This window comes from Felis catus, chromosome B1 (assembly GCF_018350175.1).
Source record: "Felis catus isolate Fca126 chromosome B1, F.catus_Fca126_mat1.0, whole genome shotgun sequence".
NCBI lineage: Eukaryota > Metazoa > Chordata > Mammalia > Carnivora > Felidae > Felis > Felis catus.
In genome coordinates this window covers 21187551-21215327 of record NC_058371.1, presented here as the reverse complement: position 1 = coordinate 21215327, position 27777 = coordinate 21187551, and the positions used below count along the sequence as shown (strand labels likewise).

The following is a 27777-nucleotide window of genomic DNA, read 5'->3' as shown; positions in this document are numbered from 1 at the left end:
CTGGAGCCTGCTTTGGATTCTGTGTCTCCCTCTCTCCCTACCCCTCCCGTGCCTGTGCGCGCTCTCTCTCTCTCAAAATAAATTTTAAAAATTTAAAAAAAAAACATTTAAAAAAAATTTTTAATAATAATTTGGTATATTTAGGAGAGCAAGCTCCAAAATTAAACCACACTCATGTGTTGTGTATACTGTATACCCAGCACACTCCTAGCAGCGGGGGAGCTATCAAAAGTACCTAATGTGATGAGGAAACTCACAGGCGGAAAAACACTCACCCAGGAAGAAACACGGGGCCGAGTGGGGTGGCCAAAGAGGAACAGCCCCTTTGCAGATGAAGCGCCCTGAGTGGGGGATGGCCGTCCATTTCCTTGGCTCTGCCTCGTCTCCAGTTTCAGGCTTCAGAGCTGCAAAGACATGCATCGGGACGGAACAGCAACACTTACTTTGGGCCGAGTGTCCACGACGTAAATGAAGTCACTTCCTGGATTGGCTTTCCTGATGGCCTGAAGCATCTGCTCGTCCTCCAGGCAGCGGGCACTGAAGCCGGACAGAGGCTGGCTGCTCCGACAGATGGAGGCCTGAGGGGAGAGGCCGCGGCCACAGCATCAGAAAGCGTGCCACTGTTCCCACGGACAGCTGCAGACTGTGTCCCCAACCACGAGCCCCAGGCTCACTTACACCCCACGCCAGCTTGTAGAAGTGTCTGAATACCTTCCAAAAATTCAGCTTGGTTTCTGTTTAATGCAGGCCAAAGAAACCACAACAAGGGCAAACAGTGCAAAGTTTCTCGGTGTAAGAAATTAGGAGTGTGCATGGATGTTGAGATAGGACCTAACTGATGAAATGTAAAGCCATCTAAGTAGCCTACTTTCAGGGTGCCTGGGTGGCTCAGTCAGGTAAGTGTCCAACTTTGGCTCAGGTCATGAGCTCACGGTTCGTGGGTTTGAGCCCCGTGTCGGGCTCTGTGCTGACAGCTCGGAGCCTGGAGCCTGCTTCAGATTCTGTGTCTCCCTCTCTCTGCCCCTCCCCTGCTCACATTCTATCTCTCTCTCTGTCTCTCAAAAATGAATGAACGTTAAAAAAAATTAAAAATAAATAAATAGCTTATTTTCCTTTCCACAGGTATTATTTTATTTTCTTGAAGGTAGAAATACAAAATAAATAACTATTCTCCTAAAATTTACAGGATACTTGCTAATAGCAAGACTAGTTAAAAACAAGTTATTTTGTAATGCTTTCCAAATTTTTTATCAGCTCATTTAGAAACAGACACCAAAACCCAACTCTAATGCTAAATGAGAACGTTTTCACTATGAGGAAAGCCCAGGCAGCTGGTAGCTCGGGCACCTAAGGTCAGCAGGCATACACCCCGATGGCCCCGGTGTGAGAGAAGTGGGGGGCTTCTCTGGAATCAGCCTGCATTCTATTCTGCAATTTCCCAATTCTGCGATTCCGACAGAGTAAACCGTATCACCAGACAACATAGACAACAGCACGAAACCTTCCCTGCATTATTAGGTGAGCACGGATACAACCTCGCAGCTATAAAACTTATGCTTCTGTGGCAAAGTATTTTTTGTGGACTTAGATGTTAACATTTAAAATAAAGGAATGACTCTCCAAGAACCTACACTGAGGCTGCGAGCCCACTGGGGAAGAGGATGGAGGGCGTGGTGGTCAGGGAGGAAGAGAACCCTCTAGCTCCGGGCGGGCAGGCTAAGCAGGGGAAACTCACCAAAGAGAGTCATGGCAGAGTCCACTCAGGGCCCCTGCACTTCAAGTCTCTACCCCTGAAGGGACAACCCAGCTCTGAGTCCAAGCACAGCCTACGTGTCCCTAACGTTCAACCCAGGAACACTCAGTGAGGGTTTGGGTTTCCCAGGAAGACCAGGAAGCTTTGGTGGTCCTCACTGGAGAAGGCAGGAATGTTTCTCACTACCTACACCATCAACACCACCTACACCATCTACACCACCTGCACCATCAACACCACCTACACCATCAACACCACCTACACCATCTACACTATCTACACCACCTACACCATCAACAACACCTATACCACCTACATCATCCTCACCATTAACACCACCTACACCATCTACACCACCTACACCATCAACACCACCTACACCACCTACACCATCAACACCACCTACACCACCTACACCATCAACACCATCTATACCACCTACACCATCTACACCATTTACACCACCTATACCATCTATACTATCTACACCACCTACACCATTACAGCTGAGGACCTGCTGGCAAGACCGAGAACCACACCACAGCCAGACACATGACTGGACAACTGCCAGAGAGTTCCAGTTGCAGTCTGTGACAGCAAGGGGCAATCACCGAGGTGGGTGAAGAACTGTGAGCCCAGCAGCCAGGTTCAGAATTCAGGAGCAAAGGGCATGGGACAGTGGCAAGCAAAGCAAAGGGGCGGCAGAGCTTCTCCAGAGTTGCACTACTCTTGAGCTGTTGGCAGAAGTGCACCTGCAGCTGGAGAAGAGAGGGACGGAGGGCGTGAACACGGATGGAGATGGCCGGCAAGGGCTTGGTCCGGGAGAGAGGTGAAGCAGGGCAGGGACCAAAGGCGGGCTGGGTGACAGAAGACAAGCAACATCCGATGGACAGAAAGATAAGGGCCACAGAGGGCTTTCTTGGGGCTTTACCCGGGGCTTCTTTCTATTTCTTCTGCTCTTTGGGGGGTCAGGGCCTGCCCTGCTGCCCTGAGGGAATTCTGGTGGGTAAGAGAACAATTCGATCCAGAGCTTCATCTGGGTTAAAGAAGTACTAGTGAAGGCAGCTACCACCAGGCAATTTCTTCGACTATCAGAAGAGTTAGAGGGGAAGGAGACACATTTAGCTGGTGAGAATGCACATACCACACCTATGCTCACTGAGCAAGTGGGACTTCCACTGTGAAATGAAACCAGGGAATGACAATGACCTGCAGGCTGACAGCCGCTAGTTTTAAGTGAAGGGTTAAGTCAGAGCAGAGTTACACCATGAAATGTGGCCAATAAATTAAACCAGATATATTAAACCCACTAAACCAACTCTACTTTAATATTTCATAGTTATATTTTCTTAATAACCCATAGACATGCTCCACACAGAGTTCTTCCCCGCGTCAGAGGGAACATACAGCCACCAATTTTGTGTGGCACAGTAAGTAGTCTTACAATGCTTCTGTTCGCCCTGTCCACGCCCCAGACAGTCACACTGGTGACAGACTATTACCATTCGCTGGTGGCCTTTCTTACTGATGTCACCCATCTGAGAGCAGAGGTAAAGCTCTTCCATGGTAAACTGTCATGAGCCCCTCATTTACAATGCTACTAATAATTAAAATATCCAACATTTTCTGAATGTGTGCTATTTGGCAGCACTATCACAAAGCCTTTGTCATATTTTTACCTTCTCAACTACCATATGCAATAACATCTATGACTTGCTCCATTTTATAAATGAGACAACCAAGGCACAGAGAAGGGAAGTAACTTGCTCGCTGTCAATAATTAGGGCTAATTATAGCTAATAATTAGGGAAGCCAGACACTGCATCCAGGCATAATATTTTCTGATCCGGGATTCTTAGCCAAAATAATATAGCATGACAAAATCATAAGTCAGGAAGCATGATAGAGAATTAAGATGCAGCATTCAGGAAGGTCTGGCTTTTAATCCATGGTTTGCTCTCACTCACTATCTGATCTTGGGTAACTGACCTATTGTCTTTGAACCTGGGTTTTCTCATCTATAATATGAGGAAAATAATAGCAAAACTACAGAGTGTGATGAAGTATATAACATTCTTAGAACTGTGCCTAAGACATAGTGAGTTTCAAGAACTATTAGTTATAAAAGGAGGTCTGTATTTTTCTTACGGGAAATCACCTCTTCGGGAATCCTGCAGAGTTTCCTAGAGATTTGTGCTGTGAATTTAGGAGACCACCTTAGTCACAATTTAAAGCACAACTGCTTTCTTAAAAATAATTAAAACAGGGGCGCCTGGGTGGCTCAGTCGGTTAAGCGGCCGACTTCGGCTCAGGTCATGATCTCACAGTCCAGGAGTTCAAGCCCTGCGTCGGGCTCTGTGCTGACAGCTCAGAGCCTGGAGCCTGTTTCAGATTCTGTGTCTCCCTCTCTCTCTGCCCCTCCCCTGTTCATGCTCTCTCTCTGTCTCAAAAATAAATAAACGTTAAAAAATTTAAACAATAATAATTAAAACATTTAATAAGAAAGAACAAAGGATACAGCAATTCTAAGGGCTAGTAAATAACAAACAGGCACAGGCTTCTGAACATAAGTGACATTTATAATTTATACATCTGTAATTGTTATGTACAAAGCTGTCAATAGTTTGATATCCAAAGGGAGTCTGGATGGCTTTATATAACCCATAGGCAGTTCAAGGCCTAAAATTATTATTTTGCGCTGCCTGTGACATCTGGTAAAATTGGGAGGGCCAGCTCCCCTTTACATCTGCTCCTATGGACAAAGCTCCCTGGCTGGACAATTCTCCCTATGGACCAGATGTAGCTCCTGCTCAAGTCTGAGCTGAGGGTTTCAGGCACCTGCCAGCCCATGCAATTAACCAAGCCAATCACATCCTCGCAGGAACCTGAGGTCACCTCACCCTCTTGGCACTACAAAGCCCGCCTCCCACAATCCCTGCTGGTTCCCTCTATTCCTGAGTGCAGCCCTGCATGGCCTGTATGGCAGCCATGTCCTCCCCTCCTGGGAAGTGAGTGTGCACAACAAATACACTGCTGACAACTTCACTCGTCCAGTGTCGGGTGTCATGGGCTCAGCCTTCTCTGGAGCCCTAGGGCAGGAGTCCTAATCTCATCAACAAGTGAATAGGATATGATTTTAACACCATATATGATAAAAACTGATCCAAAAGGAATTATGTACCCTCAGCAGAGGCATTTCTATCAAAGGATTCTCCACAGGACTTCTAGTTCATGCAATGATGTGCACTCCAAGCTTCTCTTAACCTAACTATCGGGTCCCACGCCCCACATTAGCCAAGCCACCTCTCCATCAGAAATGTCTCTTTGGTAACAAAAGGATATGTGGGAAATAGTAGTTTAGCTAAAGAATACGATATTCTTATTCACAAGCATAAGTTTTATTGGGATAGGAATACATATTCTTTTTATTTTTTTTAAATGTGTATTCATTTTTGAGAGACAGAGAAAGAGAGCAAGCAGGGTAGGGGCAGAGAAAGAGGGAGACAAAAAATCCAAAGCAGGCTCCAGGCTCTGAGCTGTCAGCACAGAGCCCGACACAGGGCTCGAACCCATGAACCGTGAGATCATGACCTGAGCCGAAGTCAGCACTTAACTAAGCCACTCAGGCACCCCAGGAATACATATTCTTAAGTCTATAAAGTCTGAAACCACAAAAGGGAAGAAAGAAAGATCAGCACATTTACACCATTTACATGATTTCTATCTGTTTACTTTGCATGGAAGACTGCCTGGTTTAGGTATGAGTTTTCCTAAGCAACGACAGCACGAACTGCTGCTTTGTTACCTCAAACATCTTCCATTTAACCACAGAAATCCACCCCGATCATATTTCCCTTTATAAAAATCCCTGGTTGCATCAGAAGGATTTACACAGTTAACTTTGATATTAAAACCCAAATGTTATAAAAAACAAAATAGATCATAATGCTACCTGCAGCAGAGAGTTAATTCATGGGGGTGGGAGAGTGGGTATGCATGTACAGGCACGCTAAGTATTTCCCTGCAGTAACCAGCTCATCAACAACGCTTAGAAACACATCTCTGCGGGTGCCTGGGTGGCTCGGTCAGCTGAAGATTGGACTACGGCTCAGGTCATGATGTCGCGGCTCATGGGTTTAAGCCCCACATCGGGCTTTATGCTGACAGCGTAGAGCCTGCTTAGGATTTTGTCTCCATCTCTGCCCCTCCTCCACGCTGGTGCGCTCTCTGTCTCTCTCTCTCTCTCTCAAAAGTAAACAAAAAAACTTATATAAAAAAAGAAATGCATCTGTGTTCCTTACTTTGTAAGAAGAGCTAAAACATGAAGCATTGTCTTCCTTGAAGTTCTAAATACAAGAAATCAATTATTTTAAACTATAACTGATGGCTGTTTTGATTCATTTTCAAGCCTGGAGATCAAAGAATGAATGGCACACAAGAGCAGCAATGGAACAATGAGAATCTGAGGTCAGCAGGTGAAGAGGCTGTTCTCTGAGCTCTAATTGCTAAAACTTCTAACCCATTCTGAGACAGCACACACTTGCCCTTTGCAATACTCACAGTGACCAAAAAAAAAAAAAAAAAAAAATTCCTTTTCTCAAGAATATCAAAACAGAAGGAAAGGCGGTAGGATGGATACTATGCTCACTTTAAATTTTTTAAATGTTTTTATTTATTTTTGAGAGAGACACAGTGAGCGGGGGAGGGGCAGAGAGAGGGGGAGACAGAATCTGAAGCAGGCACCAGGGTCTGAACTGTCAGCACAGAGCCCAACACAGGACTCGAACTCATGAACCATTAGATCATGACCTGAGCCGAAGTCGGACGCTCAACCCATTGAGCCACCTAGGCGCCTCTAGGCTCACTTTTTAAATACCCAGCCCAGGGGCACCTGGGTGGCTCAGTCAGTTAGGCAGCCGACTTCGGCTCAGGTCATGATCTCGCAGTCCGTGAGTTCAAGCCCCGTGTCGGGCTCTACGCTGACAGCTCAGAGCTCAGAGCCCGGAGCCTGTTTCAGATTCTGTGTCTCCCTCTCTCTCTGACCCTCCCCCGTTCATGCTCTGTCTCTCTCTGTCTCAAAAATAAATAAACGTTAAAAAAAATTTTATAAAAAAAAATAATAAATAGCCAGCCCACCCTTACCTCTAAACAACAATAAAAGAATAAAAGATCCTCCCTCTCTTACTTCTTTACGAATGGATGCTCCAAAAAGTGCCAATGCTACTGGTATCCTAATTTCAAATACGATGTCATGAAATTCCCTATTCATTCCATCATGGTTTTTTTTTTAAAGAAATTCCTATCTTTATTTGACTTTCAGTACCTGTTCCAGTTCTGTGTAGGCTTAAATATAGTTGGAGTCAAGTAATACAGAACATTAATACTATCCTTGCCTTTTTAAAAATTTTTTTTCAACGTTTTTTATTTATTTTTGGGACAGAGAGACAGAGCATGAATGGGGGAGGGGCAGAGAGAGAGGGAGACACAGAATCAGAAGCAGGCTCCAGGCTCTGAGCCGTCAGCCCAGAGCCCGACGCGGGGCTCGAACTCACGGACCGCGAGATCGTGACCTGGCTGAAGTCGGACGCTTAACCGACTGCGCCACCCAGGTGCCCCGTATCCTTGCCTTTTTTAGACCCCATTTCAGAGCAGTGAGTTTAACGAAAAATAAGACCATTTATATCCTTCCAATTAATGGAAATTACACTGCTAAATGAATATTTTCCTCCAAAGCAGGCGACACAGAAGGCTGTATGCTTACCCTGAAGAAGATGGCATTGTTCACGGTATTTTTGGAAACCTCCTTCTAGAATCAGACACAGCACCTACCCGACCCCCCTGTCCATCGGTACATGCATGTGCATACACACTCAAAGACATCTGTTATAATTATTTATGGCTATTAATTTGGCTTTCAATCAACAACTATAACATCTAGCTTGAAAACCAAACTTTTCACCTGGCTAAGGTCAAGTAATTCCTGAAATGTGTGGCAAGGGCCATTGTGGACTCCTGTTTTTGTTTTCCTGTCCTTCATAGAAATGGAACAAGTTTTAGTTGTTTCCACGGTTACCCTTAAGACTGCATTTTCTCGCCTGCCCTGTGCAGTTCATCACTTCTGTGAGCAGAAGTCTCATGGCAGTTTCTGGAGGCTTCCTCGGAAAGCTGTGAGGGCTCATTAGCCCTCCTCCACCTGCTGCTGTGTGGAAGTGATGGCTGCTACTAAGTCATCTACTATGTCCCTCAATTTGCGCCAAAGACTCGGAAAGGCAGAGCAGAAGGGTGCAAGGAGCTTGGGTCCCTGCGGGCTGAGCAGTGGAGAACAGGATTCCAGGCCTGGACTGCCCACCTCTGGAGTGTTATGTGAGAGAAAAAAAGCTCTATCTTGTTTAATGCAGCGTTTACTTAGAGTCTCTGTTAGCTGCAGACAAACCAAATCCTAGCTTTTATAAACAATATTTTAAAAATAAAACCTGTTCTCCATAAACAAAGATATCTTATGCAGAGGACACTCGAAAAAGTGTGCCATTAAAAAAAGAAGGTGCCATGGATTCCGGGAGCTTTTCTAAAGCAGGTGTTTCGAAGGATCTCCAGCACTGTTGGAATAAGCACAGAGCTGTCTGAGGTGACCACTTAGAAAAGGACAGGTTGGGGCGCCTGGGTGGCTCAGTTGGTTGAGCATCCGACTTCAGCTCAGGTCATGATCTTGTGGTCTGAGTTCAAGCCCCACATCAGGCTCTGTGCTGACAGCTCAGAGCCTGGAGCCTGCTTCAGATTCTGTGTCTCCCTCTCTCTCTGTCCCTCCCCTGCTCATGCTCTGTCTCTCTCTGTCTCAGAGACAAAGAGATAAATAATAAATAAATAAATAAATAAATAAATAAATAAATACATTAACAAAAAATAATAACATAATTTGTATATATAACATATATATATAACATAACATAAACAAAAATAAATAAAAACATTAACAAAAAATTTTTTTAATTAAAAAAAAAAAGGATAGGAACTCACTTGAATGATTACATTTAACTGTTTTCTGACTGTATCCCCATTACTTTATTATCAAATAAACATGAAAGGTCGACTTCTACATAAGGTAAGAGTTCAAGCATAGTTGTGTTGTGTCATGCCACATACAGCAATATCCACATCCCTTTAAGAACCCAAACACACACGCACACAGCAGAACACTGCTAGAGAGTGCCTGTTTATGATAAAACAAGAAAAGCAAAGCATAAAACAAAAGCATGCCTTGAGACTTACGTGGTTATCTCTATAGTAGTAAGAAAGGGCAGGAAATCGCCGTCTGCTCCGGAATTTGGAACTCCCCACGATGATGTGTGCTGTGGCCGATTTGGGAACATACAGTTCAGTAGGGTAAGAATCACAAACCTGTCACGGAAAACACAAGGGGAATTTTTAGGCAATCCAGTAATGCTTTGTGAACTGCCACAAGAAATTCCATTCAGCATACTTATACATTGCGCGTATACGTCTTCTTAACCGAGTTACCAACAGCTACTTCGGAGAAATGAAGAGCTGGTGATTCCATGAAATCCTCACAAAGAGAAGCAAACACTCTTTAGCAACCTGTCCTTGTGCACTTTCCGTTCTGTCGACGGGCACTGCGAGCAGCAAGACAGGGACAGGTGGGCATTTCTCACCTCAAGAAGGGACAAATTATAATTCGGCATCCTGGGAGCTGAAAGCAATTTCGCTGCCTGTTTGAGTGAAAGATAGCCTGACAGTGGGAGGCAAGCACCAGGGGTGAGCCCCCGGGGCCATTTCTCTGTCCCCAGCACACAACATGTGCACTCCTGCCGCCAAGAAAGCAGTCCAGCCAGTGCCCTCCCTAGAAACTTCTTCCGTTGGGTTTTCCCAAATCTCCTCCATTCTCGAGGGACAACCCAACTCCACCTCCTTCAAGAAATTTCCTCCCTGCACTTCCAGCTCAGGTAACTCTCTAGATCTGACTTGGTACCACACAATTTAACAGCTTTATTTCTGTTTCTTACATGTTGATTTTACAGATGGTAAGAAATGATTTTATTCTTTCTGCCCATCACTAGTGGTGATTCCCACAGTGTAAACTCTGGAGCCTTGGAATGATCTTGTGATTCAGTCAGAATCAGCATTTCAGAACGTAGCTGCAATTTGCCAATTTCATGACCTTCAGGAATGTCAAACTACACTGACCTCTGAAACTGATGACACACAGAAATAATACCCGACAGGTCGATGTAAGGATCAACTCAGGTAACACCCACGACAAAGCACTTTATAAACCACTAGGTCTAACAAAAATGTTAGAGGTAGCAACAGTAATCGCTGACGTGTGGCTCAGTATGTATTTCGCTTTGACATCAGCCAGTCGATCTTTTTTCAATGTGAAGATCGCCTAGATGGCATTTCCCTGGATTTCGCCAAAGTGGCTGCTATTTTCCAGAAGTCAAACACCTTCTTCTTGGCCATTTCAAGAGTCCTCAAGGAGCAGTAACAACAGGGAAATGCATTAGCTGCCTGTCCTCGGTCTACCTCCAGCCCACACTCACTCCTCTACAAAGATGGAAGTGAAGGCAACAGAAACCCACCCCAAGCCAAGAGCCAAGCCTCCTCTCCACAGCTCATGAAAATTGTCCTGTGATGGTACCTCCCCACCCTGACCTGCCTCCACTGTCTTTGTTACCAGACTGGTGCGCGACAGTGAGCAGGAGATAAAAGGACCACAAAAGTGACGTTCTCAGGCTCCAAGTGTAATTTCGCCATTGAGCCAAAGACATTTCAGGGAAGATTATTAAAGACTTCAGAGACTTCAAGGCTCCAGCACTGACACTCCGGAGGAAATCCCATACCGGGAACACTGATACTCTGGAGGAAAATCTTGCCCCAAGAATAGATGGTCCAACCTAGCTGGACGCAGAGGGTTCTTACTGGAATTACCACCACAAGACACTACACCCTCCTCCCCATGCAAATCTGGCATCTGCACCTCTCTTCAGTCAGTCGGCTAGAATGTCACTAGACAGGACACACCCGCTAGCTTGAAGTTCAAGAGACGTGTAATCGTTGTACCAGACTTACAACATTTCCTTAAAATAAGTTTTAAAAAGGAAATTGGGAGGTTTTCAGTAAGGCGGGAATCACCTAATTTCTTCACTATACAACACTAAGGAATTGCAAAGTTATGATTAAATTAAATAAGGAAGTAATAGGTGAGATTTCTCAACATGCCTATTACACACAGGCTTTCTGAGTAACAAAGAGGTGAGCTAGGAACCGTGGAGCTCCTGTCAGGTCCTCTTGTGGCCTCCCACAGCCAAAGGATGCCCAGCTTGTGTCACGCTGGAGCCTTTATGTGCACCATACCTGGTGGAGGACCAAAGGAGAGATAAACACCCAGAACTCACTGTCCTTAATACTCCTGGACCCAATCTACTTAGGGACCTGACCATTTGCTATCCACTCCGGGTCCTCTTTCTTCACCAGAAGAGCAGGAAAAACTTTCCTGCCCTTTAAGAAGACCTGGGCCCTCCCTCTCCACAGTGAAGGCAACGTAGACCTTTTTGGTTAACATGAGCAAACACCAAGAGCTTAACACCTCAACCCAGTCAGTGGTGGTCATGGCCTCCCCTCTAGGGACACACCAATGCCATTTACAGGGGCTCCTGCTTCCCCCAGAGTACTGAGTTGAGGTGAAAAAGAGTTCAAGGTTAAGAACTGAAATATGGACATTCTGATAAGCTCTTGCATGGGAAGCTCTAAGAGAAGCTAAAATACCTTTGGAAAAAAGTCAGACTCGTGGTGTCTACTAGCTCAGGTTTCAAGATACAAATTCTTAACCAAGCTGGAAAAAAAAGTGAATCCACCCTGCATTCATGAAAGCAGATGGCACTTTCACGGAGAAATTTAAAAAACAGTCATGGATAGCACTGACCACTCTCATTTTTGCAATAAGCTCACACAGTCATAGTAAAAATTCTGACAATGAATAATGCACAGCATGGTGCAATTTAGGCTACCAAATTCTGAAACTAATCAATGCATGTCCCCAAATTTTGTCTGGTTTGGAAAATTACGTAGGAAAATTCAGAGAGAATGGGAGTTCAGAAAAGTACAAAAACCTTTTCTTCTGAATTTTCTTTCTTTACATTAGCTGCTTAAGCCAATGAAGGCAGAATAAGTTAAAATCATTTCTGCGTACTTTTTTTTTTATTCATAAGGAAATGATTTTCTTTGTCCTCCACTAAATAAATTAGCCTGCCAAGAGTGCCTGCCTATCTTGGCTTTTTAGCCTTGCCCAGAAAATCTCTTTGGATAATTGTTTCACTCATTCAACTAGTTTAAAAATATATATATTTGACATATACCATTGTGTAATTTAAGGTGTACACATGTTAATTTGATACATTTATATACAGTAATATGACTGCCACTGTAGTGATAATCAGCGCCTCTATCACGTTACATGAATATCATTTCTTTTCAGTGGTTGGGATTATTAAGTTCTAGTCTCTTACTTAGCAAGTTTGATGGTTATAGTACAATGTTGTTGATGATTTTAGTATGATATTGTTGTCTACTGAATACTTAATACGTGCCAGGCATTATGTTAGGTGCTGGGGCAGTAATGAATAACAAAAGAGCTACTGGCTTCAAGGACTTCGCATTCCCAGGAAAGTTGATCTCTTTTGACCCAGTTATAATCTTGCAGTAAATTCATTTACCATTGCAAGGTAGTATCCACCTGAGATGCCATCCGAGATGTCTTGATTAGACCTCTGTATCTATGGAGGACCACTCAGCTGAGCACTTTGGAGAGTTAGTTGCCAGAACCTTGTATCTATATAGACAGCTTTCTTCTTAAACATTTAGTATCTAAAATTTATTTCAAGGAATTTATGATATAATATTAGGGGGGATGGGGCGCCTGGGTGGCGCAGTCGGTTAAGCGTCCGACTTCAGCCAGGTCACGATCTCGCGGTCTGGGAGTTCGAGCCCAGCGTCAGGCTCTGGGCTGATGGCTCAGAGCCCGGAGCCTGTTTCCAATTCTGTGTCTCCCTCTCTCTCTGCCCCTCCCCTGTTCATGCTCTGTCTCTCTCTGTCCCAAAAATAAATAAACGTTGAAAAAAAATTTTTAAATATTAGGGGAGAAGGAGGGTGTGAGTTGCCTAAAACAATTTACATATAAATATAATAAAATAATATGTAGCACACAAAATACAGCTGTAGAAAATGGAAATCGACAAGATTGTGAATTACTGGTTCCTACTATATTTTAAATTTTATTCCAAGAGAAACAGGTTAAAATTTTAACCTAAGTAGTGAACGATAATTCTTTTATTTAAGAAAGACAATTCCAGGAGTTACGTACAAAGGGAAATCTTCACTTTGAGAGTTAGACTATCACAGGCAAGTCTTATAAAGAGGACTCATAGGAATGATGACAGAGTTGATGATGAGGATGATGGTGGTGGTGGTGGTAATTAGTCTCAAAACATCACACACACAGAAAAGGGCAGCACAGGTTCTGAACCTGTTTCTTTCTAAGAAGAAAGACATAACTCTTGTAAAAGAAAGGAGGAAGAAGTAAACATTTTCTCAACTATGAGGTGAAAAGAAAGTAATGCATGATGCCACAACTTTCTCAATGGACTGTGAGTCAGAAAGTTTTTGAATCAACTTTTATTATATTTCTAAGTTGGTAATAGAGAAGGGCACATCGTCTTTCTCACTATTTCCATCATATTAGTAAAATCAGAAAATCCCCTAGGTTTTCACCTTTTCTGCTTCAACACAATCCTTTGGTTGTTAGTTTGGGTTTGCTGCATGTTACTTTTGAAAAGAAATGCTGACTAACTCATGTTTTGCAGTCTCCACATGTAGGACGTAAGTGACTAAATATGAGTCATGTTTGTGCTATTAGTTCTAGAAGGAAATCTCTTCAAAAATAGGAAGAACTTGTGTCTCCAAGAAAATATTATTCCACAAGATGCAGCCTAGATTCATTTTCTTCCTTACTCAAGGGCGTGTCATATTTTTGAAAAATTTCAAAAGGTACACAATTTTCTTTACTAAACTTGGATTTTCCTCCCTTTCATTTCAAGGCTAAAAATCCATTGCCACATATTTCATAATGATGGAGACAAAGAAGCCCCAAATGTCTACTCACGGTGTAAGATTATGTTTGTTAGATTTAAATGTAATTATGAAGAAAATTCAGTATCACGTATCCATTCTATCCCAAATAATCTATAAATTCATGACATCAGAAGAATTATGTGGAAGGAACTGACCTCTACAACATCAAAATTTACTAGAAACCCATAATAACCATAATTAATATAAATGTAATTATGGATATTATACAGCATCAAACTGGGATAGAGTTTAGCAAGTAGGCCAGGATTTAAAAAAAAAAAACAAAACACAACAACAATATGCTGAAACATGAAACAAAATAGTAAACACTGACAGTTCAAAACTTCTGAGGACCCAACGATTCCCCAGGAATAGTATGTAAAAATGTCTCCTGAGAGGAGATATTTGTAACAGCTATAAATGTTAACATACGTCTTTTCAATAAGAAAAAGACAAATAATCTTATGGGAAAAAAGGATCAAAAATAACAAACAGGAAAGTCATAGAGAGCCAACGTGAATCGCCAATGAATATAAGGTCAAACTTGTCAGTGATGTTGAAGATGGAAGTAAAACCACACTGATATCAACTTCACACCAATAACACTGGCATTTTTTTAATTTAATTTTTTGATTAATAATTTCACATAGTTAAAAACACGAAACAATACAAAAAAGGTGCATATCCTTGTGTTCTGTTCACCCCATTCCCACCTATTCTCCAGGTTATCATTTTGGGGCAATTGCATACATACAAATATATATTCTTATTTTTCTCCCTCCTTTTCAGATAACGGATGTCACACTACATTTAATGCTTTTGTAAAAAGATTTTATTTTTTAAGTAATCTCTACACCCAGTGTGGGCCTTGAAGTTATAACCCCAGAATTAAGAGTCACACACTCCACTGACTGAGCCAGCCAGGTGCTTCTCTGCCTTGCTTTTTTGAAACTAACAATATACTTTAATAATCTTTCCTTATTAGTACATGAATATCTTCACATTTTTAATGGTTACATACTAATTTAATTATATGGATAGAGCAAAAATTATTTAACTGGTCCTCTATTAAGAAATTTTAGTTTCTTCTAAGATACGCTGTTACAAACAATGCCTCAATAAATCACCGTGTACATCATGTGTGTATGCTATTAAATTCCCAAAAGTAATACTGCTAGATCAATGAGTAGGTGTATCACCAAATAATGTCAATGCCAACTGTTGGCGAGTCTGTGGAAGAGTGAAAACTTGTATATATTGCTATCAGGTCTGTTAAGTCCATGTAAACACTTTGGGAAAGAATTTGGCAATATCTAGTAATGTTAAAATCCACATACCCTCTAACTCAGAAATTCTACTCCTAGATGGAAACGCTCAACCATGAGTCATGTATTAGCCAGTTAACAGCTTTGTGATGATAAAACAAAAAGAGAAAGAGAGTGGGGCGCCTGGGTGGTGCAGTCGGTTAAACGTCCGACTTCAACCAGGTCACGATCTCGCGGTCCGTGAGTTCGAGCCCCGCGTCGGGCTCTGGGCTGATGGCTCAGAGCCTGGAGCCTGTTTCCGATTCTGTGTCTCCCTCTCTCTCTGCCCCTCCCCCGTTCATGCTCTATCTCTCTCTGTCCCAAAAATAAATAAAAAACGTTGAAAAAAAAATTTTTTTTAAATAAAAAAAATAAAAAAAAAAAAGAGAGAGAGAAGGAGACAAGGATAAGAATAACTTTTAGAACTATGGTATATTTATAAAATATAATATGATACAATAGTGAAAAATGAATGAATGAGAGCTAAAGGTATCAACAGTCTCTGAACTTCTCTGGGTCTTGGACAGTTACTTAACTGGGCTATGCCTGAGTTTCTACATCTGCAACGCAGGGATACTAACAACACCTACCACATGGTACTGCTAACAGTTGTCAGGCTTTTTAGAACAGCGGCATGTGGTAACTATTACAGATGTGTTTATTAAATGAAATGAATCTCACAAATACAATGCTGAGTGAAATATCAAGCTTCAGTAAACGACATTCAGCACAATACCATGTGTAGAAAGCATAAAAACACACAAAATAATACCACATATTACTACTTACAAATGTAGACACATTATACACAAACAAGGGAAGGATAACACCAGACTTCAGTCAGTGGCACTGGAGCAGAGGGTGATCCGGAGGGCACTTTAGAGAGGTTTAAGAGCATTCATCTATGTGTCTATTTTTGTCCCAGGACCATACTGTTTTTACTACTATGGCTAGCAATCAAATATATATATAGCTAATTATTACTATATTTATATAATAAATTATTGGAACTATACTAAAATAAAAAGCTTCTGCACAGCAAAGGAAACCACCAATAAAACAAACAATGGGAGAAGATATTTGCAAATAATATACATGATAAGAGGTTAAAAGCCCAAATATGTAAAAAATTTACCCAACTCAACACCAAGAAATCAAAATAATCCCAGGAAAAAAAAATGGGCATAGGACCTAAATAGCTATTTTTTTCCAAAGAAGACACACAAATGGCCAGGAGACACATGAAAGGATGCTCAACATCACTAATCATCAAGAAAATGCAGCTCAAAACCACAACGGTATCATCTCACACCAGTCAGTATGGTTAGTATCAAGAAGACAAAAAATAACAAGTGTTGGCAAGGATGTAGAGAAAAGGGAACTTTCGTGCACTGTTGGTGAAAATGTAAATTGTTGCAGCCACTGTGGAAAACAGTATGCAAGTTTCTTAAAAAATTAAAAATAGAAATACCATACGACCCAGCAATCCTACTGCTGAGTATTTACCCAAAGAGAACAAAAACACTAATTCAAAAATACATATACATCCTTCTGTTCATTATAGCATTACTTACAATGGCCAAGATATGGAAGCAATTTGCGTCCATCAATAGATAAATGAATAGAATAAATGTGGTGTGTGTGTATGCACACACACACACACACACACACACACACACACACACACAGAGGAATATTATTCAGCCATAAAAATGAATGCGATCTTGCCATTTGTGACATAAATGAACCCAGAGGGCATTTTGCTAAGTAAAACACAAGTCACATAGGGAAGGACAAATACCACATTATTTCACTTATATGTGGAACATAAAAAACAAAACGAATCAACACACACATAGAAACAAACAAAAAACAGAAATAGACTCATAAATACAGAGAGCAAGCTGGTGGTTTCCAGAGGGGAGAGGTGGAAGGATGGGAGAAATAGGTGAAAGGGATTAAGAGGAACAAATTTCCGGCTGTAAAATAAATAAGTCACAGAGATGAAAAGTGCAGCAAAGGGAATATAGTCAACAATACTGTGGTAATGATGTGCGGTGACTATACTTACCGGGCTGGACATCACATAATGTGTACAATAGCCAAATGACTATGCTGCACACCAAAAACTAGTATAACACTGTATGTCAACGATGCTTCAATAATAAAAATTTTTAAAAATGTAACCAATGAACAGGAGATAAGGTGTAAATGGCCAAGAAGCATATACAAATCTACAATCAAGAAATCAAAGCATGTCAGTTAAATTGAGAAATTGCTTGTCCCACTATCAAATTGTCAAGCAAATTGTTTAAGAACGAAACTCTTTCCCTGTGAGGGCACAAGAAATCAAGCCTTCTCATACACAGCTGCTGAGAATTTATATAAATCTGCAGTTCTTGCTGACAATGTGTACAAAAATTTGTGTAAAGTTTTTGACACAGAAATTTGACCTTTAGGAATCTGTCTTTAAAAAGAATTTTAACATGGGCAAAGATATAGCTACCAGGATGTTCTCACTATGTTATTTAAAATAGTGAAAAATAGGGGCGCCTGGGTGGCTCAGTGGGTTAAGCGGCCGACTTCGGCTCAGGTCATGATCTCACGGTCCGTGAGTTCGAGCCCCGCGTCGGGCTCTGTGCTGACAGCTCAGGGCCTGGAGCCCGTTTCAGATTTTGTGTCTCCCTCTCTCTCTGACCCTCCCCTGCTCATGCTCTGTCTCTGTCTCAAAAATAAATAAACGTTAAAAAAATTTTTTTTCAATAGTGAAAAATAATAATAATCTGAATGTCTAAAAATTGGAGATTAGGTAGACAGAATATGACAGTCATACTACACAATTGTTATATGATGTTTTTAAATTATATAAAATATATTTATTGACAGGAAAATGCAATACGATGTGTGAGGAAAAGCAGAACACAAGGCATGTGTTGTATGATTCCATTTGCACTACATACATTCGAACAGTTCCTTTTCCTATGTATTTTCCAATTTTAAATTATTCAATGCATTACTTATATAAGAAAAGACATTAAATTATGCAGATGAGAAAAAAATCTGAAGTAAAATTTTAAAACCTAACAAAAGAATGTGAGGGCAATGTTCTTTTTTCTTTTATAAATTCTCTGCAACATTCTTATGCTACTTTTATTACCTAAAATATTTAAAAACGTCATAGGGAAACCAACACTGATCTGTAAGCCCATCATTAGGGGCAATACAGCATTGGTTCTGCCCCTTCTGCCTCCTTTCCTCTCCATAGGCCTTTCTGTAAACGTAGACACATCTCGCCACATTTCTCTAGGGAAGCCTCTTGGTGACCTTGTGTACCAATCAAGAGTTCAGTGAGTACAGAGAGGAGCTGGTGCCAGACTGCCATCAGAGTCTCTGTGACTTCCCCACTAATCACTCACCACACTATAAAAAGAGCTGACAGGAGAACTTGGCCCTGGCCTGCTCTCCCACCCACTGCTTGGCCATGAGGCCACTGGACTTCTCTGAGTTTCCATTTCCTCAAACATTAGGGGAAGGGTTTGTGTGTCGGGGGGTGGGGGAGGTCTCTAAGTTTCCAAACTTTTTGATTCCGGTGCAGGTAGGAAATGTAGCCGGTAATAACCAGGGGAGACTTGCAAATCTACAGATCTGTATCTACAAAGAGCTAAGAAATTAAAGGAGATTAAGTCAGTCATGCTAAGCCACGGGAATCAGGAGTTCACTTGGATTAAGCATCTAGATTTCACTAGATGCCTGCACTCACTCGGTAGTCTCTATTCACATCGCTGAGCTGCCAATAATTATTAGGGAGGCCCATTCGCTTGTATTCTTCGCTGAGATCGATCAGCATCCAGCCCTGTTCTCTTTCTTCTTTATCCAGCTTGGGGTTGAATGAAAAGCAGTATAACTCCTCATATTTCACTGCAAGAAAAGGGAGAATAAAGCCAAATCAAGCTAAGCCAAAACTAGAACCAAATCTCCCCAGAAGCAGTCTGTCTGGGCTAGAGTACACCAAGAAGCCAGTCCGGCTCCTGGCCCCTTGGGACACCCTCTCTGGGTAGGTACGCCCACCTCCTCCCGACAACACCATGAAGACCTTGGGGCAAACCAACTCAACTTTGTAAACGCTTCTTTCCTTTCAGAAACAAGGACTTCTCCATTGTGTGCTTTCTTTAAAGTTTCTTTGGAAGGCAAACATATTCTCCAGACCATACAAGAAATGGAACTTAAAAATTAATTAAGAATGTATGTATCATTAGACATCAAGAACTCAGTTTGTTTATGTATATCGAGCTTGGATTTGGGACGGCTTCTCAGAGGTAGAGAGAGGCCCGGACCACTGCCATATTTTGATGCTCACAATATTCAAAAAAGAAACAGCAATTGAAAGGCTGTGGGATGTAGGGGCACCTGGGAGGCTCAGTCAGTTAAGTGTCTGACTTAGGCTCAGGTCATGATCTCACAGTTCGTGGGTTCAAGGCCCACATCGGACTCTGTGCTGACAGTTCAGAACCTGGAGTCTGATTCAGATTCTGTGTCTTCCTCTCTCTCTGCCCCTCCCCCATTTGTGTTCGCACACACTCTCTTTCTCTCTCTCTCAAAAATAAACATTAAAAAAAATTTAAAGAAAGGCTGTGTAATGTATTTAAGTGTTTGCCCGGAAAACATCTGAACTTTTAGCAAACACATCAATGTCATAATTAAAGCGCTCATACAAAATTCATAGGATTAATAAAAAAATCAATTCATAGTGTCAGGCACCCTGGTCATGAAGGGCAAATTTAAGGACGTACAACGAAACTCTCCTTTCAATTCTGCAAGGATGTCTTTGTCTTTATATAATACCCTTTCTGCTTGTGAGCCCAAGCTCCACAGCCTTCCCCATTTAAAGCTAAAATTTGATTTTCTTGCTCCAGTCTCGTCCTGTTGAAGGAAGCATTTAGGCCAGTGCTACTCAACAGAAATATAACGCAAGCCATATATGTCACTTAAAATGCCCTTGAAACCACATTAAAAAACTAAAAAGCAACAATGAAATTAATTTTACTAATATATTTTATTGGTAACCCAATATATGCAAATATTATTTCAATATGTGCGTAATATAGAACTTATTAATATTATATATATCTTGCTTCACAACGTCTTTGAAATTCCATGCTAGCTCCATGTCAAGTGCTCACTGGCCACATGCAGGTGCTGGCTACCATATTGGATAGTGCAGATCCACACATCGCTAGTAAAGAGAAATCATGGCTGATACTCACTAAACCCGTATTTCATTCCAGATTCTGTTCTTAACAAATGTATTAACTTACGATGGGCCTCATTTTCCAAATGAGAAATCTGAGGCAAAAAGTGGTTAAGGAACATCCCCAGGGCCACAGAGCTAATAAATGGGGACTCTGGATTGAAATTAGGCAACCTGGCTGTAGAGCGCATTCTCCAAAGCACACGCACTGCCCGTCTAAGGCAGATCCTTCTCTCTTCTCCCCAGACGGACCACTTTTGTGTCTTTTCTTTCCTTGTTCCATCCTCTTAACCTTCCTCTTTTTTTCCAATAGCTTCTTTTTCTCCTCACAGTTTTCTGAGGTCCCCTCATTTATTCCTTAATCTGTTGATGACATTCAGATATGGATAATTTAACTGCTCTTCAACATGTGTCTGGAGACCCAGTCAAGGACCTCACCACCAGCAAAAGGCCACAGCAACACACAGCAGCCTAAGATCTAAACTCAGTTTCAGGCTTGTGATTACCATTGAAATGACTCATCTACATGGAAGAAGAAAGATAAGGGTCATATTTTCCATTAGACATGTAGTCTTTCTTGTAAAAAAAACAAAAAAGAAGCAAACAACTATAGTGTACCTGTAAGATAAACTATGTTCTAGTTCAGTTTCTCTTGATATCATATATTCTAAACTTCAAACTTTAGAATATGGACGATTTCAATCAATAAGAAAATACACACCTACAGCTATCTGTACAAACACAGAAAAGATGCTCTCAGTAGGAACTGTTTCTTGTAATCTTAGCTTATTGAGCAGACAGCACAAAAAATTGAGATCCATTTCTGGGAACCAATGGCTCGACACTGACACATCTTTTCCATCTCTCAGTACCATTTTCATGACTCAGGCCTCTGATATCATAATGTTAACCGCAAATGCAATTTGTTTAAGAGGGCAACAGAATCTCTTGAGAAAGTCTCGGTTCCCTCAGTGAAAGCAGAACTTATGAAGACAGGGTTAGTAATGGAAGCTAAGTGCCCTTCGTTAAGTAGTTACAAAGAGGTGCAAAGGTAGAAGAAGAAAACCAGTGGAGGACACAGAGTTTTCTATGTATGGGCTCATGCCTGCTGTCATTGGGAGGAGGCAGAGACACGGTACAGAAAGCAGGAATAACTTAAGGCAGACGTGAACAAGATCATTTGTGAATTCTGAACTGGGAGTCATTAGAATGGGTTACCACTAAACCTGTGAAATGTTTTGTGTTATTTTTTTAAGCAAAAGGGTGATCAGTCATACCTCCAGCCCAATGTAAGTTAAAATTCTTCACGAGGGCAAAGAAACCCACATTTTTGTCAGCCCAAACTCAGTCTTATTAATGTAGGCAAGCTTCTCACACAAAGGCCAGCCCAAGTGAAGCCTTCAGCTGAGGCCTGCCGGCTCTGAGAAATTATAAAGTACCATTAACACAGATGCAAACTTTACTGAATACTTCCCATTCACAACGATCTGTTCCGCTCACCTCCATCTTCTGCAAAATACATAGCAGAATTCTTTTTAAGTTTATTTATTTGTTTTTGAGAGAAAGCAAGAGAGGGGCAGAGAGAGGGGACGAGAGAGAGAATCCCAAGCAGGGTCCACAATGTCAGTGCGGAACCCAACACCAGGCTGAAACTCACAAACGTGTGAGATCATGACCTGAGCGGAAACCAAGAGTCAGACACTTAACTGACTGAGCCACCCAGGCACCCCTACCTAGCAGAATTCATAGTCATCAGCAAGTAGGCGAGCTAAAAACAAAAGTAGGGCTACAGAAATCTCTAGTCTTTACAGAATGTGAACTGAAAGAACATACCTGCTTCGGAAAAGTCAGATCCCTCATTTCTCACCTTTGTCTCTTAAAACAGACATGTGATACTCCACTGGCTTCTTACACCATAAGGTCTGAGCCTCTTCTGCTGCTAGTGACAGCAGGTTTCTAAGCCAGGTGCACTGAAGGCCTCTCCCCTAGAGCTGCTCCCGTAAGAAGCAAATACCCCACATGCCTTTGCACTGAATGTGCACCTCTAAGCAAAAGAAAAAATTTCAGAAAATGTAGAAATCATTCGAGCATGTACTTTATTGACCTACTTAAATCTTACAAATGCTAGGCAAAGGCAGATTTGAAGGTTTTTCTATCTGTTCAGAAAGAAAAAGGACAATTTCTAAAGTACTACATTAAATTAAGAATGAGTAGCATCGGGGCACCTGGATGGCTCAGTCACTTAAGCATCCAACTCTTGCTTTCGGCTCAGGTCATGATCTCACAGTTCGTGAGTTCAAGCCCCACATAGGGCTCTGGGCTGACAGTGCGGAGCCTGCCTGGGATTCTCTCTCTCTCTCTCTCTCTCTCTCTCTCTCTCTCCCACTCTCTGCCCCTCCTGCAGTCTCTCTCTCAAAATAAATAAATAAACTTACAAAAATAATAATGGATAGCATCTTGGTCATGTTTCTAGGAAAACCAAATTGGGGTTTCAGGACTTGGCAGGTAGCGAACAAGATGCAGGTTTTGACTGACTCTGTGTCGTTTGAGCACAGCTGTTCATCACGTGCCCCTTAACACAGGGAAGCACTCGTCTCTGCTCTCGGTTCCATACCTATTACTCTCATTGACGCCTTCGCTCTCAGGTAAGCCCTCTTCCCACTCCCTGGGGAAGATTTTTGCCACCAAGTGGCAACTTTCAACTTGGAACCACGAAGCCCACAAATGGCCCAGTCTCTGCACCCCACCTCTGCTCCTTCTCTTCCATAAAAAAGGAAAGGGTGTTCACTCGAGCAGATAAGGCAGCTGTGGGTAAGACAAAGCAATTAGAAAAGGAAGAAAAACAACCTAGTTTGTTGCCCAGGTATCGGGCTAAATGGTTATGAAAACAGAATATTTCAGGGGGAAAAAATGAGGGAAGTATCATGATAGACTAATTGGGAGAAACAAAAGGTAACTTAATATGATAATAAAAATACTTTAAAAAGAAAAAGAAAACTTGCAACAACCCATGTAAAACCTGAGTACTACAATTATGTTACTGACTGCTTCCCTTTTGCAAATTTTTTAAAAACTGAAAGGAAAAAACAAACACGAATGGGCATCAGCAGAGTGTGGAGATGGGTCTGGGAAGGGGAAAGTTACAGTCATCAGGAGGACACACACTGTGGAGTTTATCAGAACCAAAAGGAACAGTTGAAAGCTAGCCTGCACCCAGCGTTCTGCTTCATTCAAGGACCTACATGGAGTTGAAAAACCATTTCAAGTGGGGTCAGGAAAGAACAGAGCTACTACTGGACTTCGCAGCTTTAGAAGAAAAATAAGGAAGAGGTGCCTGGTGGCTCAGTCCGTCAGACTCTTGATTTCAGCTCAGGTTATGATCTCACCATTCGTGGGTTTGAGCTCTGCATCAGGCTCTGTGCCAGGCTTGGGATTCTCCCTCTCCCTCTCTCTCTCTGCTCAACCTCAGCTCTCTTTCTCTCTCTCTCTCTCTCTCTCTCTCTCAAAAAAAGAAAAAAAAATGAGGAGGAGGAAGACGAGGAGGAGGAAGAAGAAGAGGAGGAAGAGGAAGAAAAGGGGGAGAAAGGGGGAGAAAGAGGGAGAGTGGGAGGAGGAGGAGGAGGAGGAAAAAGATGTCTTCTGTCTATTTTGAACCACAAGTGTTTGGATTAACCACCAGGGCTATGGAGGCTCTTAGTGGAAAAGAACTTCTAGACTCAGAGATAAGTGTCGTCAATAAAAAGAATATTACAACCGCAGACACTACATAACAGCAGTGACTTAGACTAGGACATAAAAAGTTAAATTAAGCAAATGAGGGGCACCTGGGTGGCTCAGTAGGGTAAGTGTCTAACTTTGGCTCTGGGCATGATCTCACGACTCATGAGTTCGAGCCTCACCTAAGGCTCTGTGCTGACAGCTCAAGAGTCTGGAGCCTGCTTCGGATACTATGTCTGTCTGTCTGTCTGTCTGTCTGTCTCTCTCTCTCTGCCTTCCCTGCTCATACTCTCTCTCTCAAAAATAAATAATAGTTAAAAAATTTAAATAAAAATAAACTGAGCAAATACGATGATGTCAGTCATGAGATTTTTTTAAATCATAATAAATGTGCAAAAGAATTGGGGACTAAGATGAACTGGAAAAAAAACACTGTAGTTTAGAAAAAATGGTAAAATAAACAAAGAAGATGGTTCAAATGTTAAGGGACCAACCAACACTAATTGATACAAAAATAAACAGAAGAAACAAATTGGAGGAGAGAAGAAGGCACATGGGAAAAATGGAAGCTCTCTGAGAAACAGGGGTCTTTTCATCTGAAAAATATAGATCCTTATTGATACACTGGATCTATTTTTCATTGGGCCAAACCTTTACTTTAACCTAAACTGTTCTTTGTTCAGAATTAAAGAGCTTCCTGAATTTGGCTACATTAATTTTTCATTCTTACCAATCTGAATTCACACAAAAGACAAACCAGTAAAAGCTCACTAGATTTTTAGTAGTTTGATGTACCCTTATCCCAGAAATCCTAATTCAGTGAGGAGAGGATCTCATGAGCTCTGAAAATATCTCTGTCATAGGACTTGACTTAAATGGACTCTGAAACATTTCTTCTTTTGTAAAAAAAAAAAAAAAAAAAAAAAAAAAAAAGTTCTTTACAGGACCTTGTAGTTTAGTTGTGTGTCCATAAGGGTAGCTGGAAATAGGTGATTTGTGTTGGTGACTAACCAGAATAACCAAAGAGAGCTACACTGTGCTACCAGGATTCAAAGTATACCACACCCTACCCCACCCCCACACACACCCATTCTGATATACCTAGAGGAGGGGGAAGGTGTATTTTGTAAAAGATCCTGAGATGGCTCTGATAAGCCACCCCTACTCCTAGCTGGGACCCCCTTCACCTTTCCCTACCTCCGCCCAGACCCAAAAGCCTGCTTCCAAGGTTAAAGGCTGTAACGTGTCCTCATTTTAGCCCTGCCTCTTACATTAAACTGTGAAACTGTCTGGGTTCTATTTCACCTTCCCACACTTATTAAAGTACTATGTTTTATGTAAACTGGCATCTCTAATTCCAGCATTTCAAACTGCTGGTGGCTTTTTTAAAATCTTCTAAGGTAATGGGTTTAATTCAATGAACTACTACCATTTCCTTTCTTGCTCTCTGGCTGTGTCTAACACCTAACTCCCAAACGCCACCTTTAAGAAAGGGTGTGTGTTTTAAAAAGTGAGGCACGCAGAGGTCTTCCTCCCTGGGGGCCCTCACAGTGAGAGTCCTGGCGCTCGCTGTCATCACCGGCCAGAGCCCTCACGGCCACTGTCATCTGCCCTTCCAGCCACTCAGCTCTTTCCCAGTTCTCTGGGCTCTTCCTAAATCCCATTAATCCGGTCAGAGCACAAGTATTATCCAGTACACCCATTAATCAGTGACACAGAAATTGCTGGCACACAATTCTCCTCACAATCCCTGCTGCACGCAACCTCACATACATCTTCCCAGAACTTCTGTTCCAATTATAGTGTACCCTCTAAAAAGTTCAACTGCTTTTCTGGCTAACTCTGCAGTTCTCTGCAGCACACAGGGATCAAAGAGCCTCAACCAGCTGCCTTGAAAGGGGAGCGAAGTCGAGGCAAAATGATCAGATTTTGACAGCTCCCTGGCATCATTTTCATTAAACAGCTTTAGTTCTCCACTATCTACAGATGATATGGTCACATTATCAGAAACGGAGGACCCAGCCAGACCTCTTGCAGTATTGACGATCAAACCTCTTGCCCTGAATCAAAAAGCATTTAGCAAAGGAACTGTAAACACAGATCCCATCTCCCTCATCAGTGACTTTGGTGTGACCCTACCATGGACATTGCTCTTATATAAAAGATTTACTTTTACTGAATTCTCCCAGGAAACTCAGACGTCTATTTCTTGTAGGCAAAAGAACAGCACAACCCATACAAGCCACGTAGAGAGACAAGAGACCCTCTAGAGAAGCGCACAGTAAGCCGTAAGTCTGAAGACCTCAAGCTGAGAGACTGAACAAGAGAGTAACTAACAGCACCTATGTTTCAAATCAACTAAACGTTCTGCCCACAACACTTAAGGAGGTTTCGTTTAAGAGAACCAACATATCCACATGGTGAATATAAGTGATGTTAACAAAGGTCCAGTTATACCAACCTTGGGAAACATACATTACCATCAAGAAGCAATAGAAACCAAACCTTGAGGGGTGCCTGGATGGCTCAGTCAGTTAAGCGTCCGACTCTTGGTTTTGGCTCCCATCATTATCTCACAGTTCGTGAGTTCAAGCCTTGGATCGGGCTCTGTGCTAACAGCGTGGAGCCTGCTTAGGGTTTTCTCTCTCTGTCTCTGTCTCTCTCTCTCTGTCTCTGCCCTTACCCTGCTCTCTCTCCCTCTCAAAATAAATAAATAAACTTAAAAAAAAAAAGAAAGAAAGAAACCAAACCTTGAAAGCCCCAAGACGGGAAAGTGCACTGGAACTGTTTGACATCAATGCTTTCCATACAAAACAATGTGTCAGTTTTACCTTAGGCTTTAAGCAAGATGGCTTGATCATCATAGTATGGGAAGAGCATCATTGTGAGATGATTTCACTCCAAAGGGAAAACATGCTCTAACCCTTCTGCCAAGATAAAGTGAATACTGACAATAATGAAAGAGGTTCATATAGTAAACAACTCAGGGGGACCCCTAAAAGGCAGAGAATCATTCAGAATTCTTGGCCTCATCTGAGGACTGGGATAACATGTAATTCCTACAACACCATAATTCTTTTTATTTTTTTATTTAATTTATATTTTTTAATTTACATTCAAGGTAGTTATCATATAGTGCAACAACGATTTCAGGAGTAGATTCCTCGATGCCCCTTACCCATTTAGCCCATCCCCTCTCCCACAACCCCTCCAGTAACCTTCTGTTTGGTCTCCATATTTACGAGTCTCTTCTGTTTTGTCCCCCTCCCTGTGTTTATATGTATTTCTTGAACATGATTTGTGAACTGGAGAGCGTGCACATACGACATGCAGAGGTCCTCCGCCCTACCTGGCCGAGCAAGGCGTATGAGAGAGATGTACACATCATGGCAGTCTCTTTCCTGTGGTATGATGAGCTGTAACAACTGAAAGTTCTTGCAGCGAATCAGCAGAGGGCACCCAGTAGCGGCTGTTGCCTGTTTTTCAATGGTGGAAATCTGACTGTGAAGAATCTACGACCGAAAGTTATGTGGATAAGCTAAGCACAAATCAGTGATAAATGAGCAAGAAGTAACACAGATCTCTGAGGCACACAGACAAGAACCACTCCCCAG

General features: G+C 42.0%; 1 protein-coding gene across 2 annotated transcripts in view; it reads right to left on the bottom strand.

Moving 5' to 3' along the window:
- Nucleotides 1–27777, bottom strand: part of MTMR7 (myotubularin related protein 7) — a 126896-nt gene that overhangs the window by 37985 nt on the left and 61134 nt on the right. For both annotated transcript variants that reach the window (XM_019828309.3, XM_003984625.6), the window contains 4 exons: nucleotides 27513–27675; nucleotides 18959–19116; nucleotides 9020–9148; nucleotides 444–578 (listed from right to left, as the gene is read on the bottom strand). In XM_019828309.3, coding sequence (XP_019683868.2) covers nucleotides 444–578; nucleotides 9020–9148; nucleotides 18959–19116; nucleotides 27513–27675 — 585 coding nt within the window. The remainder of the gene's footprint in view (nucleotides 1–443; nucleotides 579–9019; nucleotides 9149–18958; nucleotides 19117–27512; nucleotides 27676–27777) is intronic.